At 45.8% G+C, this 15,682-nt stretch overlaps 1 protein-coding gene across 1 annotated transcript; it reads left to right on the top strand.

Annotated features, from left to right (window-relative positions):
- Positions 1–10,863: 10,863 nt before the first annotated feature.
- On the top strand, positions 10,864–14,324 carry LOC307022232 (uncharacterized protein). Its single transcript, XM_079654923.1, has 9 exons — positions 10,864–10,901; positions 10,995–11,041; positions 11,128–11,172; positions 11,288–11,352; positions 11,444–11,549; positions 11,702–11,740; positions 12,043–12,196; positions 12,289–12,390; positions 12,495–14,324. Exons 2-9 carry the CDS (start codon positions 11,039–11,041, stop codon positions 12,581–12,583), a joined length of 603 nt encoding a protein of 200 aa, XP_079511049.1. The 5' UTR covers positions 10,864–10,901; positions 10,995–11,038; the 3' UTR covers positions 12,584–14,324.
- The last annotated feature ends 1,358 nt before the right edge of the window (positions 14,325–15,682 follow it).

The raw sequence follows: 15,682 nt of genomic DNA, 5'->3' as shown, positions 1-15,682 counted from the left end.
ATAATATAGTAACGTTACTGGCAGGACTGTTGATACTGATCCATAACAGAAACTAATGAGCAAGTATCAGCCGTATCTCGCGTTACCTAATGCAACTCCACACTACGGTGCTGTATACCGGAGGAGAGACGCGAGATACGGCTGATACTTGACGATCTGGCGGAGAAAGGTTGTGGAGCCTCCGTTGATATGTCGTTGTAAATGGCTTGATGGAAAGCAGGTGTGTAGTCGGGGAGGGTGCACAGCTGATTGCAGCAGGTGAGTGGAGGTTGAGCCGGGAGCCAGGAGTGACAGCCACCACGCACACACAAACAACACAGACAGGGGGAAACAAACAAACACAAAGGAGACGGCTGGAGCAGGACAGCCACCTGAGGTTACCTACTGTAACCCCAGCTTCTATGAGTAAATGGTGCAGCCCTCTAAGGCCATCGCTATTGGGTAATCCCCCTGCGCCCCCTCGCAGCACTGAAACACTTGTAGTCCACGCCCACCCGCAAGGTGGGCCCCACCCTCGGGCCTCCTTCCGGTATAAATAGGAAGGTGGCCCGGCAATCTGCTCCCATACAACATAACTTTTCTTCAGCTATTCGTAGAGCCAGTGGGGCCCAGCACTTAGAGGGCTACGCCATTTACTCATAGAAGCTGGGGTTACAGTAGGTAACCTCAGTTCTATTTCGTATATGGCTTCGCCCTCTTAGGCTATCGCTATTGGGCTAAGGGCGAAGCATGATGTAGTCTGCGCCCCACTGGGTCCGCCCGGCACTAGAAGCACAGACATACCTGCTCAATAACACCCCCCTGCCTGATGTGCCATGCGTAATGGCTCATCACCGTACCTGGAACATAGCAAAACATGCCTATCTTCCCGACGGGGTGAAGGCTGGGAACAATACATACCGGCCGCTGTGAGAAAGTAGAGACGAAAGTCCCACCTCGTCCTGCGATCGTAGTGGGGGAACAGCAGCTCTCTGCGTGTCAGACAGGTAGGAGAGCGCCCAGCTGGATCCCTGACGTCACTCACTCTGACCAGGCACTCCGTACAAAGTGTGTCAGAGGAAAAAGGAACATCCCTCCTATAAGAGGGGAAAAGGGCCGCTCTCCGCGTGCCGAGAGGCAGGAGAGAGGCGCACAGCTGGCTCCCTGACGTCACTCACTCCGACAGGACACCCAGTACAGGGTGTGTCAGAGAGGAATGGGAAACATCCCTCAAATAAAATTGAATAAACGAACAGGGGGAAGACCAAGATGCAGCCGTGCAAATATCTTCCACTCCACATTCCTCCGTGCAAAGCCGTGGAGGAGGACATTCCTCTGGTGGAGTGCGCATTGACGTTCTCCGGGAGCTCCACCCCAGAGGAGAAATGCCTGTGACACAGCCTCACCCAACCTGTGTGACAGCCGCTGTGCAGACAGAGGTTGCCCGATCGAGCGCTCTCTATAGTGCACAAACAGGCGCTGAGAATGGCGCAAGGCAGCCGTGCGCGCCACATAGCAGGACAGCGCGCGCACAGGACAGAGGAGATTTAGAAAAATAGCGGGGGTAAAAACCGCGTAAAACACTGTTCCTGGGATGACAGGAGTGTTTCTTGTATCCCATGGAACTGCTGGGGGGAGAGGCTTCTCTGTGAAGTGCCGTAATGGTCTTTCATGGTGACGAGCCACGCCATCGCCGCCGCTGCCCGTGAGGCAAAAGGGCTGCGAGGGAGTTTCCACACGCTGCCTTTCACTCCGTCTCTCCTCATGAGGCGCGTACACGCCCAGGGGATGAGAGGTGTGTGCATGCTGTCCACACGAGGCGTTATAACGGTGCTCGTGGTTATTATGACCGTGTGTAGGAGGCATATCTGGGACAGAGGAATGCCGCGAGTTCTGCAGTTTATAAACCAATAGGTTAAAACAGCAGGCTTCTGCAGCGAATGAACCACCTCTGGAGTGTCCCCCTGTTGGAAGAGACTCAGGGGGATCATCACGTGACCAGCTGATGCCAACGCCGAGCAGCTGCGTCACGGAGAGGGCTGTGTGGGTTGTGACACGCCGGAGGAGAGCTGTCAGTTCCTCCACTCGCTGCCGCGAGAGTCGCGCTCTCATGCTGGCTGAGTTTAACTCCACTCCCAGATAAACGATTGTCTGAGAGGGAAGAGGACAGCTCTTCTTCCAATTTATTATGAAACCCAGGCTTTGACAGATGCGATACGAGATGTACCGTCTGTAAAGCGACTTCCTCCCTGGGGCAAGCCAGCAAATAGCAGGTCGTCCAGAGGAAACACACTCTCATCCCTCCTCTGTGTAGTGGCTCCAGCCTTCTCTACACAAATGCGAGGAGCCAGGAAATATCCGAACGGCAGACGATTGTCTGGTCTGATATTCCCTGAATGGAAAACGCAGGAATTTCCTGTGTTTCGGGATGATGGGTACGTGGAAGTATGCATCCTTCAGGTGGAAGTGAACCAGTCATCCTGGTGAAACCATTCCAGCACCTGTTTGATCGTCAGCATGTGGAATACTGACAGATCCAGGATGTCTCATTCCCCCAGTCTTTTCCGGGATTAGAAAAATAACGGGAGTGAAAACCCCTGATTTTCCTCCCTTTGAGGAACCCTGGAAATATCCTCTTTCAACAGGAGTTCCAGCAGCTCGGATTGGAGCGCAATACATAGCTTCTGGGAGGACAGGAGTGTTTCCTGTATCCCATTGAACTGTGGGGGGGGGGGGGGGGGAGAGGCGAACTGCAGGACGTATCCTCTGCTGATCAGCCTGCTCATCCATCTGTCCATCAGACACACGGGCTGCCACTCTGAGAAACACTCTAAGAGCGGGCGCACATGCTCGAGATGTTCTGTGGTCGTCATGGCAACGAGCCACGCCAGGGAGTCTCCACACGCTGCGTTTCACTCCGGCTCTCATCATGAGGCGTGTACACGCTCAGGGGATGAATGGAGGTGTGTGCAGTGCTGTCCATACGAGGCGTTATAACAGCGCTCATGGGTTTATTATGACCGTGTGTAGGAGGCGTATCTCGGACAGAGGAATGCCGCGAGCTCTGCAGGTTATTAACCAAGGTTAAAACCGGCAGGCTTCTGCAGCGAGCCCTGCTGTCTACTTAATCAACAGATTAGTGGCAGCCGGCTTAATTAGCGAGCTCTGCAGGTTTATTAACCGATAGGTTAAAACCAGCAGGCTTCTTGCAGCGAGACCTGGCGCCGGGGCGCTGCGGGCGCTGCCGCTGGGGGCACTCAGCCTGGAATACTGCTCAGTCCCCCGTTCTGGCTTCTCTGTGATGCCATTGCCCTCGCCGCCACTGTGAGCCGAAAGGGCTGCGAGGAAGCCTCCACACACTGCGTTTCACTCCGACTCTCATCATGAGGCGCGTACACGCTCAGGGGATGGATGGAGGTGTGTGCAGTGCTGCCCACATGAGGCGTTATAACGGCGCTCATGGGTTTATTAAGGCCGTGTGTACGAGGCGTATTTCGGACAGAGGAATGCCGCGAGCTCTGCAGGTTATTAACCGAGGTTAAAACGGGCAGGCTTCTGCAGCGAGCCCTGCTGGTAATCAACAGATTAATGGCAGCCGGCTTAATTAGCGAGCTCTGCAGTTAATTAACCGATAGGTTAAAACCAGCAGGATTCTGCAGCGAGCCCTGGTGCCGTGGCGCTGCGGGCGCTTCCGCTGGGGGCACTCAGCCTGGAATATTGCTCATTCCCCCGTTCTGGCTTCTCTGTGACGTGCTGTAATGGTCGTCATGGTGACGAGCCACGCCATTGCCCTCGCCGCCGCTGCCAGTGAGGCGAAAGGGCTGCGAGGAAACCTCCACACGCTGCGTTTCACTCCGGCTGTCATCATGAGGCGTGTACACGCTCAGGGGATGAGTGGAGGTGTGTGCAGTGCTGTCCCCATGAGGCGTTAAACCGGCGCTCATGGGTTATTATGACCGTGTGTAGGAGGCGTATCTCGGACAGAGGAATACCGCGAGCTCTGCAGGTTTATTAACCGATAAAACCAGCAGGCTTCTGCAGGGAGCCCTGCTGTCTACTTAATCAACAGATTAGTGGCAGCCGGCTTAATTACCAGCTCCGCTTCCTCGGAGGCTCTCGCGGAGCAGACCAGGAGCGGGGAACTTCACTCCCCTTTGACTTGCAGCCGGGAGACCCTGTCTCTGGGGTGGTGGGGGAGCGGAGACGTGGGACCGAGCCCCTGCAGCCGCCGGGGCGGTTGCTGTGGGCGTCTCTCCGCTTGCGGCCTCCTGTGGCCGGCGTGGACGCCGCTGCTGCTGCGGGCGTTGGTGCCGCTGTGGCAGATCAGCCGACTAGAGCCAGCTGTACATGCTGGCGAATGCCGTCCACCTGTTCCGCGGCCGTCTTCATGGACTCCACCATTGCGTGGAACTGGGGTCCGAACAGCCCGTCCGGGCTGATTGGAGTGTCCAGTAGCACTTTTCTGGCCGTCTCCTTAACAGACGCCGCCGCGCTGTGGTGACGGAGAGGGGGAAAGCATGTTCGGCCGCCAAGCTGGCACCCTGCTCCGACTCTGTCTCCCCCGTCCGGGGGAGAGGAGGGAGGGGAGAACCGAACGGTGAACCGTGGAGGGAGGCGGGGCATTGCCCTCGCCGCCGCTGCCCGTGAGGCGAAAGGGCTGCGAGGAAACCTCCACACGCTGCGTTTCACTCCGGCTGTCATCATGAGACGTGTACACGCTCAGGGGATGAGTGGAGGTGTGTGCAGTGCTGTCCACATGAGGCGTTATACCGGCGCTCATGGGTTATTATGACCGTGTGTAGGAGGCGTATCTCGGACAGAGGAATGCCGCGAGCAGGCTTCTGCAGGGAGCCCTGCTGTCTACTTAATCAACAGATTAGATGCAGCCGGCTTAATTACCGGCTCCGCTTCCTCGGAGGCTCTCACGGAGCCGACCAGGAGCGGGGGAGCCTCACTCCCATTTGACTCGCCGCCGGGAGACCCTGTCTCTGGGGTGGCGGGGGAGCGGAGACGTGGGACGGAGCCCCTGCAGCCGCCGGGGCGGTTGCTGTGGGCGTCTCTCCGCTTGCGGCCTCCTGTGGCCGGCGTGGATGCCGCGGCTGCTGCGGGCGTTGCTGCCGCTGTGGCAGCTCAGCCGACTGCAGCCAGCTGTACATGCTGGCGAATGCCGTCCACCTGTTCCGCGGCCGTCTTCATGGACTCCACCATGGCGTGGAACTGGGGTCCGAACAGCCCGTCCGGGCTGATTGGAGCGTCCAGTAGCACTTTTCTGGCCGTCTCCGTAACAGACGCCGCCGCGCTGTGGTGACGGAGAGGGGGAAAGCATGTTCGGCCGCCAAGCTGGCACCCTGCTCCGACTCTGTCTCCCCCGTTCGGGGGAGAGGAGGGAGGGGAGCCGAACGGTGAACCGTGGAGGGAGGCGGGGCAGGAGTTGCTTCGGACTCCTGCCCGGCACTCTGCCCCAGGGACACGAGGCCCCGTCCGCGGGCTCGTAAGCCTGGACGGGCCAATCGTCCTCCTCGGCCACAGCAGCAAGAGTGTCCGCTCTCCGCTTCCTGTCGCCCGAGGGGAGACGAGCGCAGTGCATGCTACATCATGCTTCGCCCTTAGCCCAATAGCGATAGCCTTAGAGGGCGAAGCCATATACGAAATAGAACACAGCGTTACCTAATGCAATGTCTTACGGTGCCGTGTACCGGAGGGGAGAGAGAGAGAGAGAGCAGCGAAGGGGGGGGGGAGAGAAGTAATACGGTTTCCTGATAAAGCTGTGGAGAGTATGTGCTGCAGGGAGGTGGATGCACAACGCACCCAAGAACGAACGCTAGCTCCGGTCCTTTTTACTGTGCACTCGATGTCCTGACAGGCTGGTATTTGTGCAACCTGCACAAACACAATACTGCACCATGATTACAAATGGTGAAATACAATGTAAAACTACCGAAAAATACCAGCTCCTTAAAACACAACCGCTCTACTCAACGCAACTCTACTATACCCACGGTCAGAGAGCGGAGATGTGTCCCCTGCGTGATGTAATATGACGCGTTTGACGTATGACCTTAAAAAAAAGCCGTTTTTAAGAGAAGAGGTCAAAATTGCTCCTTTCCCTCTGAATTCCTGCCCTTATGTCTCGTAAAACATATCAAATCCTGCATTAACTTTTTTAATTGTAATTTTCAAGCAAGTTTAAGCATAAATGTAGAATAAATAAAAACCTGCAAGATGCTCTTTAAGTGCATTCGACCAACAACATAAAAACTTGAAGAAATACAATACAAATTTGAAGAAAAACAAAGACGAATGAGGAGAAGAATATGAGAAATCGAAGGTAATAAGTATATAACGTAATATGGTAGGTAATATGTAATATGTTCAGTGCCGTTGGTACGTTAGTTCAAACGGTAACAACGGACTATTTTTTTTATTTCGTTTTGATTGTTATATTTGATTATATTATATATTATCAAGAAATGATATATTATATATCAATATGATATACTTTTCTATATAATAGATTATCAAAAAAAGTATTTATTAAGTAAGGGATAAGGCGCAGCAATCACAATCCATGTAATATGTATATATACAACATTTTCGCGCCATAGGTAATATGTAATATGTTCTTTTGTTATGTTCAGTGCCGTTGGTACGTTAGTTCAAACAGTAACAACGGACTATTTTTCTTTGCGGATGCATGTAAATTTCAATCAATACATACAACTATTTTTAAATCAATAAAATCTTTTTCTAAATCCACAAAAGCATTTCAATTAATATTGGGAGTCATATCGTTACTTTGTTGAGAATGTGTCCATGTAATAAGCGGGATAATGTGCAGCGACTTGGTCATTATGGTTAAAAGAACACCTTCATGCCGATCTCGATCCCTCCGCTTCCCCATAATGACCGCGACATTTTCGCGCCATAGGTAGTATGTAATATTTTCTTTTGTTCTTAACTTTCATGACAGAAATGGAGAGCTTTCATACTGAGATAAAGCACTACGTGCTCAATGGTGGTTACCACGGTCTCACCATCGCCGCTGAAAAGCCTGATACAAGGAAGGCGTTAATACGGAGGGCATCCAAACAATACCTGATCAAAGGTAAGTAACATAATAAGGCCATTGTTAAGTCATGAACATACGTTTTTATTATGAGATATAAACCCCCTGTACATGTGACATCATCACATCCCTTTACTTTTAGGGATCAATAAAGTATATATCTATCTATCTATTTATCTAATGGTGTTTTTTGGTGCAAAAGTGATCATACCTCTAATGGTTTATCATATTGCAATTCCAAAAAAATTCAGTAAATCGCAAGGACTCCACAGCTTGTTTCTCCTTTTTCTTTTTATTAGTATACACACATATTACACATATTACATATTACATGTAAATTACATATTATTACACACATATTACTGTAGTTGTTACGTCTAAACCCCATTTGCCACTGGATTTCTTGAACAGCTTTTAGTCATAATGTCATCTCTACCCATGTCTAAATGATTGTTTTTTTGTTCCTGATGTGCCAGCTGGAGATTTGTACTACACGTACAAGGACAATGAGAGGATGGTTGTGTGCACCAAGGACCAAATTATCGATGTCCTGAAGGAGTGCCATGATAACCTGGATTCCGGAGGTCATGCAGGGAGAAGGCGCACCACCGAGAAGGTTTTGGCAACGTACCACTGGTCCACTATGCAGGAAGACGTGAAGAAATGGGTGGGAGTTTTTGACTGACAGATTATTGATCTATAGAAATGTGTTGTATGTGTACATTGAAACAGAGTGAGACAGTTTGAGCTACATCAGAGCTGTCTAAAAACATATTTCAGAACTTGAACAGTTTAATTCTGAAAGTTTTCTCTGTTCTATCATTTTTATACCTAAAGTTTTTAGTTTTGCTGATTGAAAATGTATGATATTTGCGAAGGTTGATGAGTGTCCCCGCTGCCAGCAACACGAGGCCATTAAAACGGTTGCACCCGTACTGCATCCGATTCATGTTCCCGAGGCATGGACTGTCCTTGGTGTGGATCTCATTGGCCCACTTCCCACCACTGCTAAGGGCAAAAGGTACTATCATGATGGGCTGAAGTATGTGTAACCTCCTTTAAATGTTCTAAACGTGAAGATTCTGGTTTAAAAAGAAAGGAAATAATTGACAGTTATTCTGTATGTATTTACAACATTCTGCATTTCATATTGCAGATACATTCTAACAGCGACCGATTTATTCACGAAGTGGGTGGTAGCAAAAACTCTCTACCAGAAAACAGCTGCTGAGGTCTCAAAAAAGATCATCAACATTCTTCTCGATTTCGGGCTTGTTGAGAAGATCATTACCGACCAAGGACGGGAATTTGTGAATGAGGTACAATAATCTATCTAATACAGTGTATGTGTTATGTGTAACAATGTAATACGATCAGGGTAATTGGTGTACACTAAACCACCTGCAGGCCAACCGTGGTGTTTTCGATGCACTGGGTGTAAAACACTGCATCACTTCAGCCTACCATCCCCAGTGCAATGGCTAAGATGAGCGTACCAACCAAACCATCAAAAAAGCACTTTCCAAGTACTGCGGAGAGGACCAGAATGACTGGGATGAACACTTGAGGGGCATTGTGGCCAGCATTAACACCTCAAAGCAGGTACAATGTTGTAACAAATGCAGATGGAAACAATGCTCAACAGAGATACTAAAAGGAATTTTTATGTTTTCAGAGGTCAACCAAGTGCACGCCCTATTTTGCCGAGTTTGGGAGGCACCCTCGCGTCCCGGGTTCAATAAATGCAACACACAATGACGGGGATGATACCTCTGTTTTGGTGCCTGCTGATGAGGCAGAACAGCAGCTTGAGGCAAAGGCTGCAACCGTTGCAGATTTGCACTCGAAGGTGAGAATAAAATGGCAATATTTAAAACATAATAACTCCAAAAAAATGCAAGCGTATTTTAAGGACTGTAAATGATAACTGTTACATATCTTTCTCAGATTTACCAGAACATTCAAACTGCACAACAGAGACAAAAAATCTGTTATGAAACAATCAAGTGAAAGAATGTAAAATCTTTCCTGATTAATGTTGGAGATGAGGTCCTAAGAGCGAATAAGAGGAAGGTGGGCCGAAAAGGTGGAAAACTGGAGTGCAACTGGTTTGGGCCTTATGTGGTTTCCTCAATCACCAACAAGGGTGTGGCAACCCTGTTGGGCTCAACAGGAGCTCAGCTGAGACAGGGTGTGAATGTGTCTCAGCTGAAGCCCTTTATCCAGCCTACGTTGAGAGGTATTTCGATTATCAATACAAGGACACATTTTAGGTATATTTCATGTGTGGTACTTGAATAATACTGTTTATTTTTTGTCTATCTATCTAATAACAGCTGAACCGAAGTTGGATTCGGAGGGATCAGTTGCTGACCACCAGTATGCCCTCTCTGGTGCGTAATACGCAAAGGATCTACATCCGATTCAATCCAAGCTGGTAGATACTATATGTTTACTTCATGCACAGTGATGGAGGTGCATTGTTTTGATTTAAATTTTTCTATGTTTTCTATTGGCTTGAAGTTTGTTTTGCAATCTGTTATTTGCAGCTCAGCTATGTGCTAGACCACGATAGGCCTGGAGCAGAGGTCATTGTGAAGGAAGGGGATGTGTGCCTGACCAGAGAGGACTTTTGGAGCCTGGGTCTTCCTCAGTGCATGGAGTCAAATGTAGGTATACTAGAGCTTTCCTGCCAACTTTATCTTGTATCAAATAAATGGCACAGGTAACTTAATGTTGTTACTGTTTCAGATTGGAAACACGTGCCTGAAGATGGTACAAGAAGCCACCCAAAGACATGTAAGGTTTTCAACAGACATCATTGGCCAGCTTTTTCTTTTGAATAACACATATTTTCTAAATAGCTGTTTAGTTGTGAAACTCCAATCTCGTGAAGTGTGGTTTTCTCTTGTTGTTGAACATACTTCTATGAAGATTTCATTTTTTTTGGAAAACTATCAATATAGGGCAAACATATACACATCGTGGACATGTATGTGGTTCCTACCTGGAAGTGCAAAACAGCTGACGCGTTGGCCAGTTTTCCAGTAAGTTCCTGTTGCTTGAGACCTTCTATGTTGCTTGACATTGATATACAGCAACTTAAAATCCCTTGTTTATAATACTAGGCTGACAAAATGGCCACCAAGGACATGGTTTTAATCCCTGCCTGGAGTCGACAGCAAGGAGAGGCAGATCACTATTTGCTTTGCGTGAGACTGTTCCAAATGATCTCACCAGCTGGTACAAAATGAACACAAGTTGTGCTGTGTGGTTTTCTTGTGGTGTTGGATTATGTCTAATTTCAGCTGTTTTGTGAATGGTTGACAGGTGATCAAGCCAGCAAAGAGAGAGTTGTATTTGCTCGACCCTCTTAAGCCAGATGGCTTTGGTTACAGTTCCTACAAGGACATCTTTAGGTTTTTGTAACATGATTACCCAGCCCCGTTCTGTGGCTTGTATGGGAATTCTAAATAGTTTATAGTATTCTAATACTGCAGTAACCATCTTGTAGACCAGGGGTCTGAATCTGATCAAATTCATTTACAATATATCTCCATTTCCACAAAGTCTGGTGTGTCCTTAGTGGAACCAAAAAAAAAAGTCTGTAACAGGATGCTATGAATTATAATGTTCATTTTGTTATAAGCCTTGTTCAAAGGTTGTTCTCAAGTTCAGCTTTGTTCAGAGGCTGGTAAACGTATTTTTGTTTGTTTTATTTTAGCCCCGTTTAGTGGCTTTTCCAAAAACATGAATTATATTGAGTATAAGCGTTCCTTCACCAAATCAATTCCCATGTCTTATAATTTATTTTGCTCCAGGTCAGTGGACAGTAAAGTTTGGCTTCGACGTCGAGGTACATTTCTCCACCATCTCATACACCTGCTTTCACATGTCTTTATTTTCCCTTTGACCATGGACATCACTGTTATATTCCCAATTCTTACAGGGTTTGCCTCACCAAACCGCAATGACTGTGGTGTCTTCATACTGATGGTAAATTCCTCTCTTAACACTTTTTTTTTAAGGGGTTTTGTTAATTTTTGAAACTCATAACTTAACAGATCTTTACCCTTTCACAGTATGCACTCAACCTCAGCACAGATGCTCCACTTTGGTTTACCGAGGTCAGTATTTATCCTCTGAGTTAATATTTCAGGGGGAAGAGGGGGCTAACATTGAGTAGACAAATGATGAGGTTCCATTCATTTTCAACTTTATTATTGTTACATTGTCTTGTAGCGGGACATAGCACAGATCCGGAAATGGTGGTGCATTATGCTGATGGGACGGTACCAGATTGAAGTGTAAATCATACCTTTTAAATGTTACTTTATAGACAACAGTTTCTTTGACACTGATTTACATTTTCATCCTGACATTATGTGATTTTTATAGCCACGGACAGAGGTTTTCTTACTTGACCAATGAGGCCGGAGAGCTGCTCAAAGGGGCACTGGAGCCAGTGTACAGGGTCCCAAAGAAACGGAAGACAGAACATGAGGTGAGCATGAGGCCGATAGGCACACTCCTGTTTGTGATAAACAAATGTAACAATCCAGATTATTTAACACATGCATACATATCAATATGGATAATTGTATACACATGTAATTAAACAATTACATGAACCACACCTTATATTTTCCTTCAAAGGTCCAGTCTCAAAAGTCCGACATGTGCTTCATATTGGAGGTAATATATTTTCAGTTAAGCAGTAACTGTTTTTTGTTTAAAAAACGACCTGTGATCACGGCAGAATTTCCAACTATTATGTCTCACTGCATTTTTAAACTTTATTGATAGCTGTTTTTTACCTCAAGGAGAAGAATAACAAAACATAAGAAAAATGTGTGTGATATATTCAACATTAATATTAAAAATGTGTATTTTTGCTACCTGAAGCCCAAAGAATCTTGGTATTTCGATTGTGCTGGCAACAGTCTAGTCAATGTGTTGTTAAATATGTTTGATCTAGTCTGACCAATACTTCACAGCTGCCAAACTGTCTTCTTTCGGACATTCTGATGGAAATGGTTCTCCAGGAAGGGGACAAAGCGTACTCAACACTCGCTCTAGTGTGTACCACCTTCAGAGACACAATATCCACTGTGTCTTTCAGAAGAGGGGCCCACTTTCGCTGGCTTGAGAGTAAGTGATTCAGTGAAGGTGCAGCAGTATACGACAGCGGTGGTGTCTATGCATATTTTTACTGGCTCTATTGAAATGCTTGTTTTACACAGGTGTTGCTACATGGAGTTGGTTCTCTGCTTCATACAAGCAGGATTTCCACATCATGTATACCATTGACGTCTGCTTGGAGCCTTACAAAAACTGCAAACCAGGTAGACTTCTTATTCTGGATAATATTGTTTATGTGTCATTACATATTTAGTGTGCTGTGGTCCTAGTGTGATTCAATTACAATATTTTCTTTCTCTATTCATAGGATATGTTGGGAAAGGTAAAAGAGGAGAATTGCAGGGCATTTACTCTGATGACCAACATCCAGGTTATTTCAGTCCCTTCTGCAACTAGATATCATAGGTGCGTGTGATGACACAGTATCATTCCATTTGGCTTGATAGCTATAACATCCACGCATAACCCAAACCAACAAGATATCATAGGTAAAGATTAACTCACACAATCAAATGTCAGAATAGACTAAATTATCACTGCAATTAATGAAGAAGGAGGCCTTGATGGTGGCACTCAAGAGAGAAGACCTTGATAATAAGGAGCCTTTCATGTTTGTTTTCAGGGGCACGGAGGATATGGAGGTTTTCCCCTGCGTGGGATGATAGAGTATCATTCCATTTGGCTTGAATGATTGAATGACATTTTTCTTCTTTTGTGTCTATATCGACGCCGGGATCTTGAATCGAGGCTGATCCTCTTGCTGTGGTCCCGCATCCTGGATCCTCTATCCTGAGTTCTGGATTAAGTCGTGGACTTCGGGTCGTGGCTAAACCTGTATCTGCGGTCCTGCCTGGGTCTCGTCATGCTGCCTCCCTGAAGGCTCCCACAGGATTGTTGACATCTTCGTGGATTCATCTTCTTATTACAGACATATGCATTTCCTAACATTTGGTCTACCTATGCTGTAAAATGTATTATCTCTTCGATTTACACACGGCATCTATTGCACGTCTGTCCGTCCTGGGAGAGGGGTCCCTCCTCTGTTGCTCTCCCCGAGGTTTCTCCCATTTTTCCCTTTAAACCAGGGGTGGGGAACCTTTTTCCTCTCAAGGGCCATTTCAATTTTTACAACATCCTCCGAGGGCCGTACAAATGATTGAACTCAACGTCTGCTTAAAAAACTAAAATCTCATCCCATTCATTTCGCCTTTCTTTCATGCTGTGCAAAGAAAAAGCAACCTCTTAATCCAGATATTTGACCATGACCCGCACATGCATGCACCGTGGCATGACCACCAAAACAGAAATATATGGACACAAGATGTGTGCAAATGTATTTAGTTTCATATCCATGTGGATATGATTTAAGTGGGGGGGAACGTTTGACCTCTGTCATTGCCAACAAAGGGTATATAACAAAGTATTGATATGAACTTTTGTTATTGACCAAATACTTATTTTTCCACCATAATTTGCAAATAACCAGGAAGATTTTTTTTTAATGTTGAAGTTAAAAGCATCAATCTCGTGCACTTTCAGAGTAAAATTAATAGATCTATGGATACATCTCTCAACACCCATATGAAACAAAACTGTAAGCAGATTTTTTTTCTTTATGGATATTCTTGGAATAAACGATAGACGCGTCCCGGCCCGGAACCGCGTTCTGGTGCTCTCCGTTAGAACTACACTCCTGTCAGACGAGACATATACCACGTGATGACACGTTAGACTTGTGTTGTGTTCAAAGACCCTGACCTTGGCCAGGAAAAACAGGCACTCGCTTGTTATTTTGCGGTCTAAATTTCTTGAATTTTTTTCTTTTTTGCGTGTGTTTATAAATTACCTCGAGGGCCATAGCAAATGTTCTCGCGGGCCATATACGGCCCGGAGGCCGGAGGTTCCCCACCCCTGCTTTAAACTGTGGGTTATCTCGGGAAGTTTTTCCTTGTACGATGTGAGGGTCTAAGGACAGAGGGAGTCGTTTTCTTCTCATACTGATATTCTGAACAAACTGCTATTGTACTAGCTGTAAAATGTCTTTATTGTAGGGTATTTTTTATTATTTGTACAGCACTTTGGCTAGACCAAAAATCGTTTAGAAATGTGCTATATAAATAAAACTTGATTTGATTGATTTGATTTGAAAGGGTGTGCGCCAAGGTTCCATATTAGAACCAATAATTTCGCCATATATGTAAATAATATCAAATAATTTTTCAAATGCTGCTTTCCATTTTTATGCAGATGATACTGTTATTTATTGTTCATCCTCTTCTATAGAGCAAAGTCTTGATTTCCTCCAGTCTGCCTTTGACGTTATTCCATCCCATTTATATCAAATCAAGTTAGTATTAAATGCAGACAACTCCAAACTCATGATATTCTCAAATGGCAAAAAGTGAACTTCTTTTCTCCCCAACATTTGTACTGTTCAAGGGACTGACATTGACATTGAAAGGGTCACTACATACACATATCTAGGTTTTATTATTGATCAGAACTTATCTTTCAAGTCACACACTGAAAATGTTGTTTTAAAATTAGGTTTCTCCTTTCAGAAAAGGAAACATTTGATCTCTGCAACGTTTTTACCAGTATTGGATTCTGGTGATCTGCTTTACATGAATGCCTCTGACCAGTGCCTAAAGAGTTTGGATACTGTGTACAATTGTACATTATGTTTTATTACATATATATATATATATATATATATATTGTGAGTTTGGAATAAATATGCACTTTATGAAAATTATTAGTTGGTTACTGTTAGTAAAAAATAGTAAGGTTAATACTGGATGTTTGTTACACTTGGATATGTTTTCTGTAACACTTGTAACATAATTATTCTCCAGTTTATGCATTTGAGTGACTTGCAGTTTATGCTCGACCTTCAATTCAAAACCTTTATTTATCCAGGTAAAATCCCATTGAGATCAATTATCTATTTTTCAAGGGAGACCTGCAGCAGTAGGTTCCACATGAAGACATAAAAACATAAACAACACAACAACAAAAGGACATCATACAGCAAAAATTACAGGGATTACAATTTACATATCTATCCACATGTACAGGTACCAACAGCATCTGACTGTGGAGCATCCAACCGAGCTTTAAAAACATGTAGTGGTACCAGCTTGGTAATTTTACATTCTTTTTGCGGACTGTTCCAAGTTAGTGGAGCTGCACATCTAAAAGCTTTCTTCCCTAAGACAGTCCTAGCACTTGGCACATTTAATAAAACCACAGCATGAGATCTCAGGCAATAAGTACTTTCAATTTGCCGAGAGATCAGGGAGCAGATATAAGATGGTACTTTATCCAACATGGCTTTGTAAATGAAAATGTACCAGTGACTGAGCCTCAGTACAGTAAGTGATGGCAAAACCGCCTTGGTTTACAGTGTACAGTGATGCGTAAGTGCTTTACAGTTTGTCACAAATCCCAGTGCACTGTGATAGTAAAATCTTATTGTGGTGTAATTATATATCC

The sequence above is a fragment of the Notothenia rossii genome, assembly GCF_949606895.1.
Source record: "Notothenia rossii genome assembly, chromosome: 10".
Classification (NCBI taxonomy): domain Eukaryota; kingdom Metazoa; phylum Chordata; class Actinopteri; order Perciformes; family Nototheniidae; genus Notothenia; species Notothenia rossii.
Note: the sequence above shows the minus strand (reverse complement) of the source record. Positions and strands in the feature narration are given on the sequence as shown.

Coding starts and splice junctions, on each gene's coding strand:
- LOC307022232 (XM_079654923.1), top strand. Junction 11,353..11,443: donor GGACGGTACCAGATTGAAGT/GTAAATCATACC, acceptor TGATTTTTATAG/CCACGGACAGAGGTTTTCTT. Junction 12,391..12,494: donor TTACAAAAACTGCAAACCAG/GTAGACTTCTTA, acceptor CTCTATTCATAG/GATATGTTGGGAAAGGTAAA.